Raw genomic sequence first — 23,829 nt, 5'->3', positions numbered from 1 at the left:
ATGATATGACCCTCCCTGCTCTTTTCTGTCATCCCCCTTACATGGTTCCTAACCTCCTGAAAGTGTCCCCTCCACAGACACACAGACATTTGCGTGTCTACTAAAATCATCTACAGATGGTACAGGTGCTAAGAGAGAGAAGAAAGGGGAAGAATTGATTCTAAGTGCTCCCTTTTGCTTAACAGTTTACCTTCAGATCAATAGGAGTTTTGGTACAGCTCAAGGTCCTAAGACTGGAAATACGATTTCTAGCAGCGTATACTTGACAACAACATGTCGTTATTGCAATGAATTATGTCCTAGCAAGGCATCCGTCACCACCCCCTAGAAAGTCTGACCAATTGGTTTCAAGACTTAGACGAGGCTTATTTTCAGCCAGCCATGCCCATTTGTATGCACCTATTAAGTGTAACCCACATAAATTTGAGTGTCCTCGTGGCCCTTTCTTTCAGCTCTTGCATAGCCAAAAGAACTAAACATTCACCTCTTAATCCTTGAGGAAAAATGAGGATTTGGAGATGGCTTTTCAGATGATGTGGCGCGAGGATTTTGCATTGCTCTAACTGTTCTCCTCACGAGAAGCCACTGACCTTTGCTTTGAATTCAATGCAACAAAATCTGTCACCTTACAACTCTTCCAGAGCCAACAACTAGGCTGCACAAGTCCCTTTCAGAAGTACGCAGGAGCAGCAAAACATGTTCACTTAAGGCCAATGTGTCCCCTTCTGACACTCAACACATCTCCTCATTCACCCCAGCTTCTCCTTTGTTCTTCCCCTACAGAGCATGGAGCCTTGGAGACTTAAGGCAGTGGGGCCTGGTGCCTCTGCAGCCTGCTGTGCCTCTGCCCCACCCCTGCCATCTAAGCCCAACATCCAGACTCTCCAACAGAAGACTCTGCCCCTTGGCGATATATCCACAGACCCCCATTTCCTTCAGGTTACAAGCTAAAATGTTGTTTCTTGCCACAAGTAAAACACAAGTTACTCCAAAATTCAATGTAGCCAGGGGTGGGGGGACACTGTCTCACTTATGCTGAGGCCTGATAAATGCCTTCTATGTGACCAACATCACTCCTCAAGGGACAAGTCGGGGTACTACATCCCGGGCTGGATCTGAGGTGTCCCCTCAGTGGGATCAGGGGAGCTGCTCTCCCATTCAGCTTGTTTCTCAGCTTTAGACACAGCAGCCCCCCCAAACCACCCCACTGCCCTAGTTTAAACTCAATTATTCCATCTCACTTGCAGAAGCTGCCATTTTGCCTCTTTTTGTTCCTCAGGCTTGATTAGCCACATCAACAGAGGGAATTCAAAAGGCCCTTCCAGCTTAAAATCAGCTCTCAGATTGCACAGCCACTCTTTGCCAAAAGTTGCTGATCTGTCTCCCGCAAGGATCGATCCAAGTGCTTCTCATTATCCAAGCTAGCTTCGATTACTCCCGAGGTACTGTCTGCGATAGTAGCTCCTCCTACCACAACACAGGAAAACATTTGTGCCAGTAACACATTCCTCCTTAGGAATTAAATTCACAGATCCTAGCTAACCTCCTCTTTACCCTCTACCGTCTCTAGGCAGTGAGGTGGTTGGCCACTAGATTAGACACCTGGTGGCATTAGAGTAGCAAACAGTCCCCACTGTGCGTGTCCTCATCGAACAACGTCTTTGCTCTGCCGTTGCTAAATACGTTCCTGAAACCTTCAAATGGAGCCGCTAACACAACTCAAAGCCCTTTTCTCTGGTTCCTTGCATGGAACTTCCCATGAATTTCTTATGTTTCTAGTAGCAATCGGCTTGTATAAACAGTTTCAAAGCCAACTTGATTGCCAACCTTACAGTAGCGGTTGTGCTCCCAGGGAGCTGGTCCCAGCTAGAGCAGGGCAACAATGTGAATGAGTCCAGCTAACCTTATCACCGACCTCCTGATTCCTTGCACAAAACTCCTGTTTCTTAAAGAATTTGCATATCTATCAGGATTGGATGTGCTAATGTTCAATTTGCAATCTCAAGAGAGAGGGGTTTTGTTTTTCAGGTTATAAATGCTTTGCTTTTTTAACATAGAAGAAACTCGGTGGCGGACATGTATGTGGCCATTTGATGTGTTTAGGACTAAAAGAGTTCAGGCCCTCTCTCTTATAGAATATAAATGTATCCCTACACCTGCACATGTAATTCTTATCAAAATTAAGTTTAGTCACTTGATGAAGATTTGCTATTTGAACTTTCCTCTACAATTTTTCACTTTCACCATCAGGCATTAGAGCATCTGACCTGTCAGGGAGATCTGGGTCTAGTCCCTCTGATATAATTTTGTTTTTTGTTTTGTTTTTGTTTTGAGACTGGTTCTCATTCTGTTGCCCAGGCTGGAGTGCAGTGGCGTGATCTCAGCCCACTGCAACCCCTCCACATGATCCGCCCACCTTGGCCTCCCAAAATGCTGGGCTTATAGGCGTGAGCCACTGTACCCGGCTATTATTAAATTTTCTGAGATAGAATCTCTCTGTCACCCAGGCTGAAGTGCAGTGGTGAGATCTTGGCTCACTGCAACCTCCACCTCCCAGGTTCAAGTGATTCTCCTGCCTCAACCTCCCGAGTAGCTGGGATTACAGGTGCGCACCACCATGCCCGGTTATTTTTTGTATTTTTTGATAGAGACAGTTTTCACCAGGTTGGCCAGGCTGGTCTTGGACTCTTGAACTCAAGTGATCCATCCTCAGCTTCCCAAAGTACTGGGATTACAGGCATGAGCCACCATGCCTGGCCTAATTTTGCTTCTGATGGCCACCACTGCCCACTTGAACCATTTTGAGATCTCTGGCTACGGTTAAGCTGTTTACTGCTGATCCTTCACTTTCCTGGGGTCCAGAGTCGTGTACCGTTCTGTAACTGCTCTGAAGTGACTTTAGAATGTACCAAAGTCCATTTGTGACACTAGTGACACTTAAAGGAGATACCTCAACTGTGACATTATCTAGGTCCGGGGTAGATGATGACTTTGTGTCTAAAATGTTGAGAGTTGTTTCAATTTGTTAGATACAAAGAGAAAGGTCCCTCAGTTTCTGCTCACAAGCCATAGAAAAGCAGATGAGAAACTGTACCATGTGCACCACAAATTGGTTTAGAGAAGCCACCATTCTTTTCTGTTGAATAGTTGGCGCCTTGGTCAGGTCTGTGCCTTACTCCATGAGAGGAAGCCCATCCTCATCCATCTTCTCGGTGGGTGGGGGCCCCAGGGTTCGCCTACAAATCCGTCCCAGATGGGGCCCACCCAAGCCAGTAATGGTGTGTCAAGAGGGAGTTTGGTACGTACCCTCCATTTACCTGTCTCACAGGGCCCCATATTTATTTGATTCTCTGAGACCTGAAAACCATATTCTTCTCTAAAAGCTGAGCATGGTGGCTCATGCCTGTAATCCCCACACTTTGGGAGGCCCAGGCAGGTAGATCACTTGAGGCCAGGAGTTCCAGACCAGCCTGGCCAACATGGTGAAACCTCTTCTCTACCAAAAACTATAAAATTAGCCAGGTATGGTGGTGCATGCCTGTAGTCTTAACTACTCAGGAGGCGGAGGTGGGAGCATTGCTTGAACCTGGGAGGTGGAGGTTGCAGTGAGCCAAGATCTCACCACTGCACTTCAGCCTGGGTGACAGAGAGATTCTATCTCAGAAAAATTAATAATAGGCCGGGTACAGTGGCTCACGCCTATAAGCCCAGCATTTTGGGAGGCCAAGGTGGGCAGATCATGAGGTCAGAAGTTTAAGACTAACCTGATAACATGGTGAAACCCCATCTCTACTAAAAATACAAAAATTAGCCAGGTATGGTGGCACATGCCTGTAATCCCAGCTACTCAGGAGGCTGTGGCAGGAGAATCGCTTGGACCTGGGAGGCGGAGGTTGCAGTGAACCAAAATTGCACCACTGCACTCCAGCCTAGGCGACAGAGCAAGACTCCATCTCAAAATAATAAAATAAAATAAAAGAGTAATTTTGACATCAGAGTAGGGCCTACCATTTCCTCTCAGGCTTTTCATGCTATTCGGTCTTATAACTGACTCACCTACTACACTTGTTTGTATCACAATTCCAACAACTTGGCATTCCCAGAAGGTGTCTCTACCAGTCAGGTCATGATTATTATTTTAATCTAAGAAAGAGAAGATTGTGCCCTAGGCAAAATTCCACTCATGCCTCCGCCCCCCCCCCCCCTCCCAAATAGAACCTACACAAAGCTGGGTCCATTTGTAGCTCTTTCCACAAGAGTATGCAAGCTAAAGCATACTCAAATCCATCTTTGACACAGTGGGGACCTTTTGTGACATAAACAACTGGCTAGCTCTTCACCCAACCTGATTCCTCCTCCTCCTCCTCCTGGCCACACAGCTGGATAACATTTCCCAGCCTCCCTTGCAACTAGGAGTGCTTATGTGACTGTGCTTGGACCAATGACATGCCCGTGGGTATGATGTGGGTCACTTCTGATCCCAGACTATAAAAGCATCCTGTATCCCTCTCCACTTGCTTTCTCCTTCCCCGGGCATGATGTAGGTGAGCTCTGCTCTATCGGAAGGATGTGTTGAAGATGGCGAGGAGCCCAGTCCCTGAATCATCACTTGTAGGAGAGATGCCCACTAATTTAGAGCAAATATTTTGTACTCTACTATGGTCTGAATGTGTCCCCCAAAATTCCATGTTGAAACTTAATGACCAATGTGATAGTATTAAGAGGTGGGGTCTTTAGGAGGTGATTAGATCATGAGGGTCGAACCTGCATGAATGGGATTAGGCGTTTATAAAAGGGCTTGATAGAGTAGGCTCACTCCCTTCCACTCTCTCACCATGTGAGGACACAGCGTCCCCCCTTCTGGAGGCTGCAGCGACAAGGCACCGTCTTGGAAACAGCCTCGCCACACACCAGTCCTGCCAGAACCTTGATCTGGGACCTCCCAGCTTCCAGTATGGTGAGGAATTTCTGATCTTTATAAATTACCCAGTCTCAGGTATCTTGTTATAGCAGCACAAATCAACTAAGACAGACACTATGTGAGTAAGAAGTGAAATTCTATCACATCTGAGCCATGATACTTTTGTTTATGATAGCAGTCAGCGTTACTTTATCTAAGGCCTCATAATGAATGCTTTCCTGATGCAGCAGCACATCACTCAGAAGGCCTTCTAAAATTCTTCATATGTCTTCTCATCCCTTTCCCAATCACTCCATCACTATCCCCTCCTAAAAGTCTGCTTTCCACTCATGGATGTGCCCGTAACTGCAATTCTCTGAGAAACGTAATCCCACACTCGTTCTGACCCCTCTTCTTCTGAGAGGCTGCCGTTATCCTTACGCTGAAGTCTGAGTAAATTTTAAAGCCTTCCTGTGAGCACATAAGGTTTGCTTTAGTAGGTTAAACGTGTTCTCCAACAATTTTCTCCAGACCCAGTAAAAGTAAACTTCATCCTATTCCAGGCTAAACTGGACAGATGAGTTTTGAAATTCCAAAGTAATCTAATCTAATTAAAATAATATGGTATTATTTGTACAATGATTATTACAAAAGCATTATTTGTTCATCAGGGTAAGAGAGGCTCTGCCATAGGAGACAACCAAAGTCCCCCTCAAATCTCAGTGATGTGACCCAGCCAAATGCACAAGTCTGCTTCAGGTCCCAGAGACTCCATTGGGTAACTCAGTGATCCAGGCTGCTTCGAATACGGGGCACCATCATGTCAACATGTAATTCCACAGCAGAGGGAGAAAACACCGGAGGCTTTCACACGAGCTGAGCCACTAAACGCTCTGGCCCATAGGCAACTTGTCACCTAGGGTCACAGCTCACTGCCCAGAGCAAGTCACATGGTCCCTCCAAACCTAGAGGGTCCAGGGAAATGTCACCCTTCCATATACCCAGAGGGGACTGAATACTGGATCCAAGCAACCAAGATGCACTAGAAGACTCTACCTTTGACATCTTTTATTTTGGTTTCTTAATATTTATACCTTGAACTTCTGGGAAGTCCAAATTTTCTCAAAAACAATCCTGTGTCTGAGACTTTTTTTTTTTTTTTTTTTTTTTTTGCTAAGTGATTTGGACTTTTTCTTTCGAGCCCCAGCTAATTAGAATGCAATGTAAGGAAACAAATTCCCTTAATATAAACAAGTGCAAGGGAAATTAGAGTCCTAAGAGAGGACCACTCCTTCTCTCGGGAGATACACTCAGCCGGGCAGGCCTGGGAGGCCAGTGCAGGTGGGAGAGGCCGAGAGAGGAGGTGCTTCTAGCATTGTGTTCCCCACCTCTACTTTTTCCAAATCACATAGCTTTCTACATGATAAAAATACCTAGAGCCTCTGTCATTTTAGCAAGATTTAATTAAACTGCCCTAAATTAGAAAATCTAGTCATTGTTTGCATTCCTAGATGCCTATGTTTAGTTGAGTCACACGTAAGCAGAGAAATGAAAAATTAGCTTAATTTTTTGGCTGCAGGGAAGAGTGTGAATTGGCTTTTTGTCACTCGTGGGGAACATCTTGTGTCTTCCCTCAGCTGGGTTTCTCTGATGGGATTGCTTCTTCCCACCCTCCTGAAGGTCTCTAAGGACAAGCTGCAGCTTGGCTCTGACCTGGGGAATCCTCCAGAGCCCACAGACAGACCAGCCAGATGGCAGGCGCCAGGGGACTCCTCCTGAGGACAGCTGTGACCCTTGCAGGCTTCTGAGCAACTGACAGCTGCTCCCAAGTGAGCCTAGAATAGAAAGGGGGCTTCTCACATGTGGGCTCAGAGCAGAGCTGAGTGCTGGGGAGGTGTTCAGGAACCTCCTGTCTTGAAAAAATGACTCAGGGAAACTTCCAGAATCCCAGGGGTGGGGAGTGGATGGCTGTAGAGAAGCAGTGAATGCAATGTTTAAGAACACAGTTTCGGTCGGTCGCAGTGGCTCACGCCTGTAGTCCCAGCACTTTGGGAGGCTGAGACGGGCAGATCACGAGATCAGGTGTTCAAGACCAGCCTGGCCAGTATGGTGAAACCCCATCTCTACTAAAAATACAAAAATTAGCCAGGTGCTGTGGCAGGTGCCTGTAATCCCAGTGACTTGGAAGGCTGAGGCAGGAGAATTGCTTGAACCTGCGAGGTGGGGGTTGCAGTGAGCTGAGATCACGCTACTGCACTGCAGCCTGGGAGACAGAGTGAGACTCCCTCTCAAAAAAAAAAAAAAAAAAAAAAAAAAGAGTTTCTGGAGCCAGTCTGTTTTGCCTTGATCCTGGCTCTGCTGCTGGTGAGTTCTGTAACTTTGAACATGGTACTCAGCCTTTCTGTGCCTGTTTCCCCACAGATCATCCTAGCATGTGCCCCACCGTGGTGTTTTGATGATTACCTTGTTTCTAGACATTAATCCTTTTAACAATGCCTGGCTTATAGTAAGTGCCCAATTGCTAGCTTTTGCTATCATTACAAAAAGGCCCTTCCAGCTAAGCACCTCCCTATCTCTGGAAACTTCCACTTGCTTTCCCGTGGCAGCCCCCCCGCCCCCCAGACATTCTCATTCCAGAATGCCTTGCTGTTCAAAGTAGTGGAGAGCTTTTAATTTAATTAATTTATTTTAGAGACAGGGTCTCACTCTGTTCCCCAGGCTGGAGTGCAGTGGTGTGATTATAACTCACTGTAGCCTTGAACTCCTGGGCTTAAGCCATCCTTCTGCCTCAGCCTCTCCAATAGCTGGGACTACAGGTGTATGCCACCATGCCCAGGTAATTAAAAACCTTTCTTTTTGTAGAGATGGGGTCTCATTATATTGCCCAGGCTGGTCTTAAACTCCTGTTCTCAAGTGATTTTCCCATCTTGGCCTCCCAGAGTGCTGGGATTATAGGTATGAGCCGCCACATTCAGCCTTGATTTTATTTTTGTCCAGAAAGCTTATCACTTTGATGGACCAATCTGTAGGCAATGACTGATCTGTGGGTAGCAAGAACTACAAACAGTGTGGTATCCCAGAAGCTATCCAGGGTTTGGGTCCAGCAACAAAGCTGTCATGGGGAACAGCCTAGAGCTGGAGAATCATTTAGCAAACCCAGAGCCGACTCAGGCCCTGGAAGTAACCATGGAAACAGGAGCCCACAGAGGCATCCAGGGTGTGGGATAGGTATGTGGGTGGATGGATGGATGGATGGATGGATGGATGGATCGATGGGCGGTGGATGGGTAGGTGGGTGGGGAGGTGTCACTTTCACGGCAGAAGGGTGAGGGCTGGGGCAGCAGCTGTGAGCACCTCTGAGCTGAGGGATGTTTGGGAGCTTGGAATGTGTCCCAGGGTGGACAGCTGGGCATGATAAAGGACAAACAGACCAGGATAGAAAGGGATCTTGCCCTGAGAGCTTTCTCCCAACTTAACCAGCCTAGGGAAGGAGTAGAGGCCAAGGGAGGAGGAGTGGGGTGGGTTTTTGGAGCAGGGTCCTTGAGTTTCCACTCCACGTCTAGGTGAATTCTGCCCCACCTAGACTCTTAATTGTTATGGCTCCCCCCACCCTCTCCCTCCCATCTACACCAGCCAGGCTTTTCCAAGCCCTCTGTGCTCTACTCTGCCTGAACCTGCAGACACATACATGCAGTCAGTGCATTTAGAGCAGGAGCTGCCAAGCACCTCCCACCACATTGGTGTCTGCGTGGTGTTGTTCCCCTGCACTGTGCTGGGACTATGGCATCATCTTGGCACCAACTGCATGTATGTCCTGGCTCCGTAGCTTCCAAGTCTGGCTTCTGGACTCAAGAGTCTATGATCAGGCATGGCAGCTCACACCTGAAATCCCAGCACTTTGGGAGGCTGAGGAGGGTGGATCACCTGAGGTCAGGAGTTCAAGGCCAGCCTGGCCAACATGATGAAACCCTGTCTCTACTAAAAATACAAAAATTAGCCAGGTGTGGTGGTGGGGACCTGTAATCCCAGGTACTCAGGAGGCTGAGGCAGGAGGATCACTTGAACCCAGGAGGTAGAGGTTGCAGTGAGCCAAGATTGCACCACTGCACTCCAGCCTGGGCAAAAAAGTGAGACTCTGTCTCAAAAGAAAAAGTCTGTGATCTATCTAATTAATATCCCTCACTACATTCTTCTGCCCAAATCCCTCTAGCTTCAGTGGGAACCTGGAATGACATCCTTCTTCTAACGTGCAGTGCAGGTAAGTTAGGAGTGGAAGATGTTGTTCTGAGAAAAGGAAAACAGTGTCCTATTGCAGGCTGAGAGAACTTTTCTCAGTGCCAGCCAGCACTCCTAGGGAGCCTGGGCACTCTGGGCTGCATCCTGGATTTGGAGTGGGGTCCTTCTAGCCAAGGATAGCAATGGGGACTTTCCTGTGCCCCCTGTCCCCACCTTGGGAGAAATGGATGCCAGATATCTACCAGCTTCTGCTCATCCATCAGCAGCAGAGAATGCTAGGGACCCCAGTTTCTGTGATCTGCTTCTTCCTATAACCTCGACACTCTGTGGTTTTACGGAGCCGTGTGATTGCGTTCTGGCCAGGCAATGTGCAGAGGTGAAGTCTTCTGCTTTCAGACCTGGCCTCGAAAGCGTCTTTGTGACATTGTCCACTCTGTGTCTTCCCTCATGTCTCAAGTTAATACAGGGGATGCTGGGAAAGGATTCTGAGGCCCTGGGAGCTGGCAGAGCTCTAGATGGAGGGATCCCAGTCCTGAAATCACCACGTGGGGAAGACGGTTTCCAAACACCCAACTGGACAGTAACACAAGCAAGAAATCACGATTTTCTAGTCGTCCGCCCTTAGCCAAGGTTCCACTTTCTTTGGTCTCATTCACCTGAAGTCTGAGAGTATTTGATGAAATTTATGGCAGTAATTCACAAGTTGTAAGGTGTGTGCTTTTCTGAGTAGCATGATGACATCTCTCGCTGCCCCATCCAGGACAGCCGTGCTCCCTTTGCCCGGCGGGTCCGCACTGCAGGTGCTCCCCACCCTCAGTCACTTAGCAGCCGCACTGGTTACCAGATCAGCGGTCTCAGGGTCACAGTGATGTCCGAGTCACCCTTATTGTAATAATGGCCCTAAAGCACAAGAGTGGTGACACTGACATATTGTCACACTTGTTCTATTATTAGTTATTGTTCATCTCTTACTGTGCCTAATTTATAAAAATTTTATCATAGGTATGTATGCATAGAAAACAATGTCTAGGATTGGTACTACCTGCAGTTTCAGGCACCCATTGGGGGACTTGGAACGTATCCCTGCAGGTAAGGGGGCTGCTGTATTACGTTAACTCCTTGGGATTTGGGGGTTGTTTGTTGCAGCAATTAGCCTACCCTAATTGGTCCTGAACCTACTTAAGATAGTTAAGAGGGCAGATTTGGATACCAGAGAGACATGTGTGAGTGCAAACACCCCACTTAATGGGCATCATTAAATGAAGTAATAATAGTACCCAAGTGAGGGCACGAGGCCAGCAGTGAGCTTAGCACAGGGCTGACACATCATAAGTAACTGGCGCTTGCCATGCTAACGTTTTAAGTGCTTGCTATGTGTCAGGCCTTGGTATAAGCTCCTTAATGCCTCTTTTAATTCTCACAGTGATCTTATGAGTAAGGGACTCTCTCAGATTTAAAGATGAGGAAAATGAGGCATAGAGAGAGTAAATGTTTCACCCAGGGATTCATGGCTAAGGGCAGGACTGGGACAGCTGGCTTCAGGGTGTGGGGTTGGCTCTTTTTCTGTGCCATCTTCATCTGCCTCAGTCACCTGCTGTGGTAGGTGGTGGTTGAGGCTCCTCCACTCCCTGAATGCAGTGGAGGGCCTCAGGGTGAATCGCTCTGATCCAGGCATCCCGCTGGGTCTAGAGCAGGCGTCCCCAAACTGCGGCCCCCTGAGGCCATTTATCCGGCCCCCCGCCGCACTTCAGGAAGGGGCACCTCTTTCATTGGTGGTCAGTGAGAGGAGCACAGTATGTGGCAGCTCTCCAATGGTCTGAGGGACAGTGAACTGGCCCCCTGTGTAAAATGTCTGGGGACGCCTGGTCTAGAGGGTAGGGCCTGTGGGAGGGGCTGGAGGCTTCAGTTCCCCTGTCAGCCTCCCAGGGAATGTTCAGGAGAGGAGAGACAGCAGACGGCAGAGGGCGTGCCTGAGGCAGAGGGAGACAGAGCTTCTGGTCACTGGGCTTCAACCTCTGCACGGTGGGCTTCAGGAGGACCTGGGGTAAGAGGGGAAATATGGCCAGACCCCCGAGGCTGCAAGGGGCTGTGGAGGGAGGTGCTTGCCCACCTTTCCAGCCGTGTTGTCCTCTTGTTCATTTCCCTTGTGGTGATTCTGATCTTAAGTTTAATCAAACTTCTCTTAATTATTCCAGCTTTTGGGCCAGGAGCAGTGGCTCATGCCTGTAATCCCAGAGCTTTGGGAGGCCGAGGTAGGTGGATCGCTTTTAAGGTCAGGAGTTCAAGATCAGCCTGGCTAACATGGTAAAACTCCGTCTCTACGAAAAATAAAAAAATTAGCCAGGTGCAGTGGCAGGTGCCTATGGTCACAGCTACTTGGGAGGCTGAGATGGGAGAATTGCTTGAACCCAGAGGCAGAGGTTGCAGTGAGCTGACATTGTGCCACTACGCTCCAGCCTGGGTGACAGAGTGAGACTTTTTCTCAAAAATAAAACAAAATAAAAAAATATTCCAGTCTTTTCCTAGAATGTTCTGAGGAATTCAGTGAAGGGCCCCCAAGGGAGCAGTGCCTAGTGGGGCCAGTGAAGATCCCTCCTAGGAGAAGGGACTTGGAGCAGGCGGAGCCAGAGGAGGCACCTTGAGGGCTCCAACCCCTCAGGTGCAGGCCCTATGCAGGCCAGACATGGAGGATCTGGCCCCCTTTCATTGAAGGACTCCTAGAGGAGCCCTTCAGACACAACATCTCCCTTCTCTCCCTTGTCAACCTCCAGGGAGCACATAGGGATGGAGAGGCTGTAGTCAAACAGGGAAGGGGCCTCGGGATAAAGCCAAATGTCCCAGGCAAGGACTCGCCTGTAAAATAAAGTCAGTCCAGCATCAGACACAATGCAAAAGCCATCTAAACATTTACCGTTGCCTCCTGAGAAAACACTTCATGAGGAATTGCGTTTGTAATGTGCAGCAAAGCTTCTCAAATCCTTTGTTCTGCAACCTTCCTCTCAATCCCACCCCACGACCCGTACAAAGGAAGTTCCTCCCCTCCACCTCTCTAACTTCCCTGCGGCCCAGATCCAGCTTCCCCCATTCCAGGTTCCCACTCCAGCCTCCTACTCTCCAGGCCTGCCTCCATCCCCAGCGGCGCCTCTGCGCCCTTGCTACCGTAAAGTCACCCAGACAGGCCGGCTAGCTCCCTTGTCTTCTGTCCCCGTTTCCACCATCAACATCGACACGGTTCAGGAGGGGATCCCCTTCCAGGGAGGAGAAGAAACTGTGACTGTTCCTAATCACAAATTGTCTCCGAGGTAAGGAATTCTGGGAGGAGCAGGCACAGGGAACCCTCTGGGAGCCTGGCATGGAGGGAGGTGACGACAAAGGCACTCAGCCCTCACAGCACTCCCACTGCAGGCAGGCCCTGCCCTAAGAGATAGGGCAGTGTCTGCCAAACTGAGTGAGATGCAGCCCCCGCCCCGAGGCTGACCGTCGGACTGCAGACTCATGGACACACCGCTCTCAGTCCACACCCCTGAAGTCAGGCTGCTCAAGGGCTCAACCTTGGCTCCACACTGGAATTACATAGGGAGCTTAACAAACACTGATTTTCCCTGCACCAGAGACTCTGATCTAATTGGCCTGATGTGATGCCCAAGGCATCTAGGAGCACTGGCTAATTTAAAAGCTCCCTAATTGATTCAAATGTGCAGCTAGGGCTGAGATCTACCAAGCTGATCAGTTGCTCGGGAGAGCACCCCAGAGCCTGGGGCTCCAGACCACAGCTCCAGGCACAGCGATCCCCTCCCTATCCAGTTCCCTCTTGATCCATCAGGGGGAAAGCGTTGGGGCCAAGACTCTGGCTGGCACAGAATAACTTAAGAGAGCAGTTGGGGCCTCATTCATTCATCATCCAATCATGTATTCAATAACTATTTAATATACGTGTTGTGAAGGCAATGAGAGAAACTGACCAAGGGCTCCAGTTTAGAGTCAGGCCTCTCTGAAGAGGTGATATTTAAATCCCCTGAGTGGCGAGAAGGAGCCTACCCTGTAAACTGCCAAGCCAAGCGGGGAGCATGGTAGTGCAGAGGCCCTGCACAGGGAACGCAGGGGCACAGCTGGTGGAGAAGAGCGCAGTGAGCCGAAGTCTGGGAGGTGGGCAGGGTGTATTGTAGGGGGCCTTGGAGCTGTGGTTAGGAGGTAGTTTTCATTCTCAGTGCAATGGGAAGTCCCTGGAAGGTTTTCAGGAGGGAATGAAAGGACCTGGTTTGTGTTTTTAAAAGATACTCTGGCTGCAGTGGGGGCAGGGTGGCTGGCGGGGAGCAGGATAGCCACAGGTGAACTGTCTAGTCCATCAGGGCAGAAGGCACTCCTGTGCTGAGGCCCCAGGGGGAAGGTCAAGGACCCAGCTGTTCCTTGCAAATGGGGAATGTAGGTCAGGCAGCTCCCTCAGCCAAGCTGCCAGTGCAACCCCCTCGCCTGTCAGGGGGAGAAAAGCTGAGTGCTTTTCTGAAATGTGTGTGCTCAGCTGAGAGATCAGCATTGGCAGTGAAGGCAGAGATAACAGCCTACCAGGTGCAAGGATCTGGGCCACCGCCTAAGGTCTCTTCATCCCTTTTCCCAGGGTGCCTCTCCCTGCACCCCTGCCACCTCTCAGCATCTTCCCAGCAGGCCAGGCCAGCCCAGAGGCAGGCTTCAACCTGTGCCTGGAGCAGGTGGCTGTATTTTAAGATCAGGGCTCAGACCTCTAAATAAACTATAAACAAAGCCAGCTTCCCCGGTATAGGAGGGAGACAGCTCCATTTCTTTTCAGCACAGTGACTGGGAAATAAACAAGTGGCTCTGCCTGCCACATACATTTACCCTCTGCAAAGGCATCTGTCAGCCCCACAGAGCTGCCTCAGCCTTTCCAAGAAATAACTGATGTGCCCCACATTGGGCTTCTCCCTGAAGGCTCCAAGTTCACTTTGCCATTCGAGGAAAGGCGAGCATGGGGGCTTGTCCCTGACCCCAGCCTCATAGGAAGAGCTATCAAAGGCCAGGTTTAGACAAAGGACCCCAGTGTAGCTGGAAGCATGTTGGCACAGCTCTCTCAGCTGGGGAAGTGGATGAGGGGGAGGGAAAAAGGGAGGAAGGTAGGAGTTTGGGTGGTTGGCAGGAACAGGGGCAGAGCTGAGAGGGGCAAGGACTGGCCCCTATGAGAGAGATGGGAGGATGAGAGCCCCAGGGGCCTGGGCAGAGCCTGGTCTGCAGGCGGGGTGGCCGTGGGTGTGGGAGAAACAAAGAGAAACAGAAGGCAGAGGGCTCTCTCTCTGGGTGAAATCTCCCACGACCACAGAGGAAGAAGGAGAAAAAAAACAACACACAGGAACAGAAGGAGGCGGGGAGATACATGAAGCAGGGGAGGGAGGAAAGCCCCGGAAGACTCAAACTCAAGTATGTGTAGAAGGAAGGACCCTCCAAATACAGCAGGAAAAGGTGATTTATGCACTGAGCTAAACCAGATGAGCCAGGAGCCAAGGACAAGGGAATGGGAGTGGCTGGGAATGGTGGCATGCGGCAGAAGCCACACACAGACATGTAGTGGTGAAGCAGAAGGGAGCTGTGAGCTCTGGAGGAGTCAGCACAGGCAGCTCGTAGTGCAAGGATGGGGGTAAGAGCTAGAGAGAGCCACAGGGCCCATGAAGGCTGTCCCCCAGGTGCTGCTGCCCAGACCCCTGCAGCAGGGACACCTTGCAGCCACCATCACCCCCAAGATGTGGGAGGTGGAATGGGAAAAGGGTGAAAGAGGCAGCAACACGGGAATTATACATGCACTGAAGCACATACCCCTCAGCAAGTGCAGCACTCTCTCCACAGCTCTTCCATGGAGAGGAAGGAGATCCAGGGACCCCCAGACTGCAGCCAGGTTCCCGGGAGCCACAGACCCCCAGTGATGGACCCAGCAGACCTAGATAGAGGCTACTTTCCACACACAGACCCTGAAAGAAAGGGAGATGAAGACAAGGATAACCAAGATCGGATTTTTCTCACTCTCTCCCTCAGACACAAAGACACACACACACACACACACACACACACACACACACACACACGAGAGAGAGAGAGAGAGAAATAAAGGGTGGCTTGTATGTGTCTGTGGTAGGGCATAACAGAGGACTGGTTTCTTCTTTTAGGGACCTGAAGAAAAGCTTCCCAAAGCCTGGGGAAAGGTCAAACACACAAAAGAGGAAGCGTGTGTGGCCCTCACTACCCTACTGTCCCTCCCCCATGTGGCTGCCTCCCTGGAATCCCCCACACTTGCAGAGGCCTGCAGGGGAATGGGTGTGAAGCCCTCTTAGCAGGCAACACCTACACACACACACACAGACACACACATGTCCAGAGGCCAGCGCCTGGGAAAGCGATGGGTCAGGCTTAGATGCAGGAGACCCCATACAAAGCCAGATTAAGGGTCCTCTCCAGGGTCCTCCAAAGAACCCTCAAGCCTTCCAGAGCTACACAGAGCACCTGTCCAGCAGGGGTGGCACTGCCAGGATTGCTGAAAGAATGTGCTTCCCACTGTGGTGGTGGTGGCTGCACCATGAGTCCAGAGCCACCTACAAGGGCTTTCCCAGGACTTCTGGCAGAGACATGTAGGTGATAGCTCCCTGCGAAGCTCACACACCCACGGCGACAGTCTACAAATGGACACCACAGAGAAAGACCAAAGGAAGGGTGCACCACAGGGACTGGGTCCATTTCTCAGCTCAGTCCAGTAGGCAGGGCCTTAAGGACAATCCTAAGAGACGAAGAGCTCAGATTTGGGCCATGAATCTTCTTGGGAATGGGGACACAGATCCTGGGCACCCCACCCCAGTTCACACTCCCAATCCCCACTGCCGGCACGCACACCGCTCTCAACATATTCCACACACATGAGCCCGTCACAGTCTCAATGAATACTACACTGTACACAGCACACTGTACACACAGCACACAGGTCCGCATTCAACACACTACGCTGACACACGTCCCAGGGTCCCCCTGTGCAGACGCACCGTACATATCTTCCCATCCGACAGATTACTCATTTTAATGAACACAGTACATACAGACACTGGAAAGTCCTGCTGTCCTCAGCCTACACACACACACACACACACACACACACACACAGCGCCCTGCAGTCCCGCGCAGCCCGCACATCACACCGGCCTGGACACACACGGTGCCCACATTGAGCTCCAGACCAGAACTCAGCGACTCCAGCCCCCGCCGTGCGGCCTGCGCTCCCGCCCCCCCGCGTACTAAGCGGAGCTCCACCTTGGGCTTCCCGACCCCCTCTTTTCCCCTCCAGCTCTTGTTCCCCAACAACCCCACCCCCGGGCTTCGGTAAACTTTTCTTCAGGTCCCTAAAAGGGGAAACCTGGAGTTCCTCCGTCCCGCCCTGTCCCCGGACACGCGCAAGCAGCCCTTTATTTCCCAGCCCTACTCCCGCCAGACCCAGCCGGGAAAGGTCACCGTAGGCAGCCCCCTGCCTGCGCCCTGGGGGTGGTGATAGTAACAGCTGTCACCGAGGGATGGGCGGGGGGTAGAGAGAGGTGTCGGCCCCGCGCCGAGCCGGGGGCGCAAGGTGGTCGCGGTGACGCGCCAGGGAAGCGCAGAGAAGCAGCAGCGGTAGCGGCTGCGTCTTCCGAGCCCGGGGCGGCGGCCGTGGCGCGCGGAGCTGTCCGTTCAGCACCACCGCGCGGCGCCCGGCACAGGGCCGGCTCCAGGGCACACCCGCTCTGCTCCCGCCCCAGCTCCCCGTGCTCCTGCGGCACGGTCTCCGGCCTCTCTCGGCGGGTGAGGGGCGAGCGGATCCGGAGAGGGGGCTCCGCGAGCGGCGGGACCACGCGGCCACCTGTGAGCCTTCCGCAGCTGCGGGCGGCGGCGGCAGCGTGCCCGGCCCGAGACAGGAGGAGACGCTCGGCGGCCCCCGCCCGCCAGCCCACCGGGCGCACACAGGGGCGCACACACTCGCACCCGCGCACGCACCGCCAGCAGGCAGCGGCCACCCCACCGCCGCGATGCTCGCCCGTGGGTCGGGGAAGTTTCCCGCCGGCCTCGGCCGCGGGCGCCCGTGCTCTCAGGTAAGCGCTTCCAGAACGTGCAGGGCGAGCCCCGGCTGCCCGGCTGGGTGAGGCGCAGCGCACGCGGCCCCGGGGCACAGCGCCAGGCGGGCGGGGAGACCCGGGCCGGGGACGCGGGGGCTGCAGGCATGGGAGCTGGGCGCAGCGGAAGCCGGGACGACCCCCATTCTCCCGCCCCGGGTTTCCAGACTCCGTATCTCCCCAGCCCCCTCCCCAAAGCCAGGCGCCCCCAGTGTTGGCCCGGCCCTGCCCGTGCGTATTTCAGCTCCGGTCCAGCCTGTTTGCGGCGAGCGGGCGGGGGCGTCTCCCGAGCCTGCCCATGGACAAGGTCAGCATGCAGCCCCTGGGCGCTTAGAGCTGTGGAGGTGCGACCCCGCACGCGCAAATCGCCCACTGAGACCCAGGGGTGGAGCCGTGCTAAAAGAAACATACCCGCCCCCAGCCTTTCCTGGGAGGGGGCCAGACATCTCAAACTCTTGCCCCAGCCCGTTGTCCTTCAGCACCCAAGACCCACCTAGGAGGCCTGGGCCTGCCAAAAATTGGTGAGGAGAGGGGGCGCTGGGCCAGGGCGCACGGCGCTCTCGCCGACGCTGTTCCCTCTGCTTCCAGGTGTAGCGCCCCCGCGCGGCGCAGGCGGCTGGCGCCTCCAGCATGACCGGCCAGAGCCTGTGGGACGTGTCTGAGGCCAACGTCGAGGACGGGGAGATCCGCATCAACGTGGGCGGCTTCAAGAGGAGGCTGCGCTCGCACACACTGCTGCGCTTCCCCGAGACGCGCCTGGGCCGTCTGCTGCTCTGCCACTCGCGCGAGGCCATTCTGGAGCTCTGCGATGACTACGACGACGTCCAGCGGGAGTTCTACTTCGACCGCAACCCCGAGCTCTTCCCCTACGTGCTCCATTTCTATCACACCGGCAAGCTTCACGTCATGGCCGAGTTGTGCGTCTTCTCCTTCAGCCAGGAGATTGAGTACTGGGGCATCAACGAGTTCTTCATTGACTCTTGCTGCAGCTACAGCTACCATGGCCGCAAAGTGGAGCCCGAGCAGGAGAAGTGGGACGAGCAGAGTGACCAGGAGAGCACCACCTCTTCCTTCGATGAGATCCTTGCCTTCTACAACGACGCCTCCAAGTTCGATGGGCAGCCCCTTGGCAACTTCCGCAGGCAACTGTGGCTGGCGCTGGACAACCCTGGCTACTCAGTGCTGAGCAGGGTCTTCAGCATCCTGTCCATCCTGGTGGTGATGGGGTCCATCATCACCATGTGCCTCAATAGCCTGCCCGACTTCCAAATCCCTGACAGCCAGGGCAACCCTGGCGAAGACCCTAGGTTCGAAATCGTGGAGCACTTTGGCATTGCCTGGTTCACGTTTGAGCTGGTAGCCAGGTTCGCTGTGGCCCCTGATTTCCTCAAGTTCTTCAGGAATGCCCTAAACCTTATCGACCTCATGTCCATTGTCCCCTTTTACATCACTCTGGTGGTGAACCTCGTGGTGGAGAGCACACCTACCTTAGCCAACTTGGGCAGGGTGGCCCAGGTCCTGAGACTGATGCGGATCTTCCGCATCTTAAAGCTGGCCAGGCACTCCACCGGCCTTCGCTCCCTGGGGGCCACTTTGAAATACAGTTACAAAGAAGTAGGGCTGCTCTTGCTCTACCTCTCCGTGGGGATTTCCATCTTCTCTGTGGTGGCCTACACCATTGAAAAGGAGGAGAACGAGGGCCTGGCCACCATCCCTGCCTGCTGGTGGTGGGCTACTGTCAGTATGACCACAGTGGGGTATGGTGATGTGGTCCCCGGGACCACGGCAGGGAAGCTGACTGCCTCTGCCTGCATCTTGGCAGGCATCCTCGTGGTGGTCCTGCCCATCACCTTGATCTTCAATAAGTTCTCCCACTTTTACCGGCGCCAAAAGCAACTTGAGAGTGCCATGCGCAGCTGTGACTTTGGAGATGGAATGAAGGAGGTCCCTTCGGTCAATTTAAGGGACTATTATGCCCATAAAGTTAAATCCCTCATGGCAAGCCTGACGAACATGAGTGGGAGCTCACCAAGTGAACTCAGTTTAAATGATTCCCTACATTAGCCAGGGGGACTTGTCACCCTCCACCCCACATTGTTGAGCTGCCTCTTGTGCCTCTGGCACAGCCCAGGCACCTTATGGTTATGGTGTAAGGCGTATGCGCAGCCCCAGAGGGGAGAGATGCATGGGATGTGCACCCAGGTTTCTTTTACAGTATTTAGAATCGTTTTTAGAGGGTGGTGTGTCTGACACCATGCCTTTGCACCTTTCCATGAAATGATACTCACTGGTCTTTGCATTGTGGGCATAAAATGTTCACCTTTTTGCCAGATGAGTACACCCAGAATGCTAATTTTCCTGTTCATCGTGTACACTATTGTAGTGCTTGTGGCCCAGTACTGTCTGTGAGTTGTCGTGATCCTGTTTCTGAGGTTGTCGTTGTGAGTTCTGTACAAAAAGCCCCCACAAGTCTGTCCAGCGGAAATGCATCTATGAGATCAGCAAGGATATCACGAGATTTTGCTCACAGTCACGTGAAAACAAAATCTCAGCTCTTTATCCATTGCTTTCATTTAGTTTTAAAATACCAAAACAAAGAGAATGCAAAGTTAAGCACACTTGACCAATGCAAGTCTGTAAGTTGTTTTTATAAATGATCTGTAGTTCCATGGCTTGCATGGGTGCACCCATCATCTTTAGAACAATGTACACCGATGTTCATCTCATAAATATCACTCTTTAGAGAATGTTACTTAGTTAGACATGTAGTGAAGATGGAAATTTTTTCCCAAGAACAGATGCATTAGGGAGACGGGCTTCAGCTAAATAGTCCAAACCCCAGTGTGGTTAAGGCCCAGCCAGTGCAGGCTGAGCCGCCTGGTGGATGGTCAAGCCTCTGTGTTTCCTAGGGTGACTGCAGAGACATGTATTTCTGGTTGAGATTGCTGAAGTAGGCCATTTGACCACACTTTGCTGTGTCTAAGATACTAGCATGTTTTTGAAATATTTATTTTTTAAGATGTTTAGGAGTAAGGTCGTGTTGTCTTCCTCAAGTAAAAAGAAGTTCACTGTTGTATCGTCTCCCTGAGGTGAACATGGTTGGGTTGGTAGCAAGGGCAGTAGCTTAAATACTTTTGTTGCCTGCTCTGAAAGCTCATCAAATGAGAGCCCTTTTATTTCCAAGCAGAATTTACTCAGATCATTTTGCTTCTAGGATATATAGTATGTTGCAGATGATGCTGTGATTGCCCTCAAGTTCCTGCCATGGCATGGAAACCTAGTGGTATAGAAGTATGTACTCAAAATACAGATGTGCATGAAGGCAGTGTGGCTTACCCAGGATGGAAATGCTGCAGTTCTTATGTGCATTCCAACTGCCTTTTTTGGGGAGAGAGTGGGTAGAGACCAGGAGAAAGAAAGAGTTGTAAAACAAAACACTGCTACTGCATAAAATATCATAAAAAATTGTAAACTTGAAAAGCTTTATTCTATGTTATTCAAAAGACCTTTGAGCTTCTGAACTTGTAATGAAGGGAGATGACTGTTTCCTCCTCCAAAATGCTCCTGCTCCTCTTGTTTGGTTAACCAGCACATAACATCGTGATGGGGAACCTGTGTTCCTCTGTAATATAATTCTCCATCATCTTCAAGGTAATCTGTTGGTTTTCCAGGTTGCTTTCATCTTTGAAAAGGCAGTAGAACCCAGGGATCTGAGCGTGGAGTTATCCAGGCTTTTCATCCAAAGGTTGGGCCTCTGCTTAACAGATTTTTTTGTGTTTCAGTTGATTGAAGATGATACATACCTCATGGAGGTGTGGCAAGAATCTTCTCAGAAGGCTTTGTATACTTGTAGTTGCCATGGCTACTACAGTGTGAGTGATTTATTGAATGAATTCACTGGCCACTTACACCCTGGAGCCCCCAGTTCAAATCTTTCCATCAGACTGGAGGCTCGTGGGAGGTTGGGAGGGGGCTGTTTCCTAAGTGTCTACATCTGTGTCTCTGAAGCATCCAGAAAAAAAGAGATGTCTTAGAGGCAATGGGGCACTGAATCAGAGGAGCAGGGTTATTTTTCGGAATTTGCACATGGAACACTTAGCTTTGGCTGATACTTCCAGCCCTGGAAGGCCTAACATTTACAGAACCATCCCCAGCTGCACTGAAGGCAGGTGGTGGTACAGACTTGTGAGGACCGTTCAGCTTGCCGAGGCTGATGGTATTGGGTCACTGAGCCTGGTATCCATGGTTGCTGACCAGGAAGCTTGTGCATAGTGCAAACGAGAAAGGAGGCAGAGTATCTCAGTCTAACTAAAGAGTAGCTAAAGAGGTACCCTAGCGGTTACCCTTTGAGATGTGAAAGCTGGAAAACTTGACTTTTCTTTTTGGTAATGACTTGCATTTATCTGGTGCCTTTCATTAGAGGAATCCCAAAGTACTTTAGAGACTATCTTTTTAATATCTCTCGCATATATATATACTTGTATAAAATATTATCTTGCCCACCTGGACCTTTAGTCACTTCTGAGCATGAGAATGTCCCATTAGCATTGAGTTTTTCAAGTGGTGGCTTCAGATAAGTGGGAGAGAGAACAACTCGGCTGGCTTGAACCCTGGAGCTAATTCCCACAAGGGATGTTGACTGAATAATCTTCCTTTCCCCTAAAGTCCCACCAAGGTGTGAAGTTTACAAGTGCTCTCCATTGGGTCTTTGATTGGCCTTGCTAAATAACATCTAACCAGCACTTTCTTTTCGTCCCTGAAGCTAAGGGGGGAGGGTCAGGTTAATTTTCTGCATTGCTCTTGGAGCAAAGGCTAAAAGTATGTGGTGACATCGTTGGCAACCAGGCTGTCAGACTGACCTGTACACCGCCTTTAGGGGGACAGAGTAGAAACTGGAGATGACTTGTTTCTAGCTGTGAGCTTGAGAGAAGTGTCACTCCGAACATTTGAAGGTTGTTGCTTTCAATGCCATTGGGACAAATACATGGGCCAGGCTTTAATATCTGTGATGTGCATTTTGGAAGTGCTGGGTTGGGAAGTGGCTCGTGTCTGTTGCACAAATGCATATGGGTTATAGGTTTGTGTTTTCTGCCAAACCCCCACATTTCTTGGGTTTGCAGGTGAGGAAGGCTATGTTGTAATGCTGAGGTGATTTGTAGCTCATAGGGCAGTAATTGGTATTTAACATCTGGATTTATTATTTCTACTTGTCTTAGCACTCAAATAATTGAACTACCTGCTAATTCTTGCCTCATTTCAAAGGAAATAAGTTGTTATGCACTTTGAGAGAGTGGTGATCTGTACAGGCTGTGTGTTAGCTACTTGAAGGCTTAACTGGTGTTTCTTGTATGTCTTAACAGCATGACTTGTTAGAGTTGTGATTTTTAAAATTGAGAACACCGTATCTGAGATGCCAATTTTAAGTTTTAACACTCATTAACACACTACTGTGCAAGCGCTGATGCAGGCTGCACTGAACCGTGATGTCTGATTGCTGCACTCTCATCTCCGTGCCTTGATTTGGGAGTGCGCAGTAACACTAATGCACTCAGGATGCCAGCCTCAAAAAGTGTGCAGATTAAATAGACAAAAATGATTTGTACCTCTTATTCTAAGAGCGCACAAGGAGGGCATTCAAAGTCGGGGTCTGGATTTCCTTGAGAAGGCTGTTTTGTTTTTGTTTTTGTTTTTCTTTTTTTAGCAATTTTGGGGAAGGAGAAGCTGTTGTTTATTCTTTGTAAAGGTGGGGTCCTGGTTTTCCAGGATCTTGAACCACTAGCCTCCTTTATAGAAGATATGGTCATGTATTCTTAGAACCCTTGTGAAACAGACGCCCCTGCAGGATCTTCTTCTCACACCCTTTCCTGCTCAGCACCTCTATCAGCCTACCCTGCCAGCCCCACCCTGTCCTGAAGTGCCACTCTTCCTGCCGCCAAAGTAGCTCCCTAATAGTAAATTGGGTTCTGGGTAACCCTGAGTGTCCTGCCTGGTTGGGCATCAATGCTGCTGGGGGATACATGGAGCCACTTCCTGGCACCACTTAACCTAGAGCGAGAGTATGAATCAGTAGGAAGGCCAGTTGGTGACTTGGTTCTGTTGGGTTTTGCCTTCAGCTCTGTGATTGCAGACACATCGCATGTCCTCTCCAAGCCTCAGTTTCCACTGCTGCAAAATGAGAAGGTTGGATTAGATAATCCTTAAATCCCTACCCACTTCTTCACCTCAATAGAAAAACAGAATTTCTGCATGTCTCGCAATGTCATCCTAGCCGTGAGCCGATCCCGATATCCCTAATTTATTTTTAAGAAGAGCAGAGAGATTGCTTACAAACAGCCTTCTATTTGGTTTCATTTCCTCTTCAGCAGTCAGCCATGATAGATGACAGTTGCAGGGACAATGCAATCAGGGAAATGCTTGGGCTAGTGTCTGATCCAAGTGAATGAGGTTTTAAAATCATCAGCGAGCGTCTCCTTGGGCTCTCTACTATTTCCACCTATTTCCACTGAATCCAGATTCCTGCTACTAAGAATCATTAGACAGAGGAAAATCACCAAGATCCCACCTGAC

At 50.7% G+C, this 23,829-nt stretch overlaps 1 protein-coding gene across 1 annotated transcript; it reads left to right on the top strand.

The window, feature by feature from the left end:
• Window positions 1-16,849: 16,849 nt before the first annotated feature.
• Window positions 16,850-22,858, top strand: KCNS2 (potassium voltage-gated channel modifier subfamily S member 2). The gene is made up of 2 exons (XM_039464622.2): window positions 16,850-17,241; window positions 17,851-22,858. Exon 2 carries the CDS (start codon window positions 17,893-17,895, stop codon window positions 19,324-19,326), a length of 1,434 nt encoding a protein of 477 aa, XP_039320556.1. The 5' UTR covers window positions 16,850-17,241; window positions 17,851-17,892; the 3' UTR covers window positions 19,327-22,858.
• The last annotated feature ends 971 nt before the right edge of the window (window positions 22,859-23,829 follow it).

This window comes from Saimiri boliviensis, chromosome 15 (genome assembly GCF_048565385.1).
Source record: "Saimiri boliviensis isolate mSaiBol1 chromosome 15, mSaiBol1.pri, whole genome shotgun sequence".
NCBI classification, from domain to species: domain Eukaryota; kingdom Metazoa; phylum Chordata; class Mammalia; order Primates; family Cebidae; genus Saimiri; species Saimiri boliviensis.
This window is presented reverse-complemented; position numbering and strand designations above follow the sequence as displayed.

Excerpts from the sequence above, each read along its gene's own strand:
- KCNS2 (XM_039464622.2), top strand. The coding sequence starts at position 17,893 with ATGACCGGCCAGAGCCTGTGGGACGTGTCTGAGGCCAACGTCGAGGAC.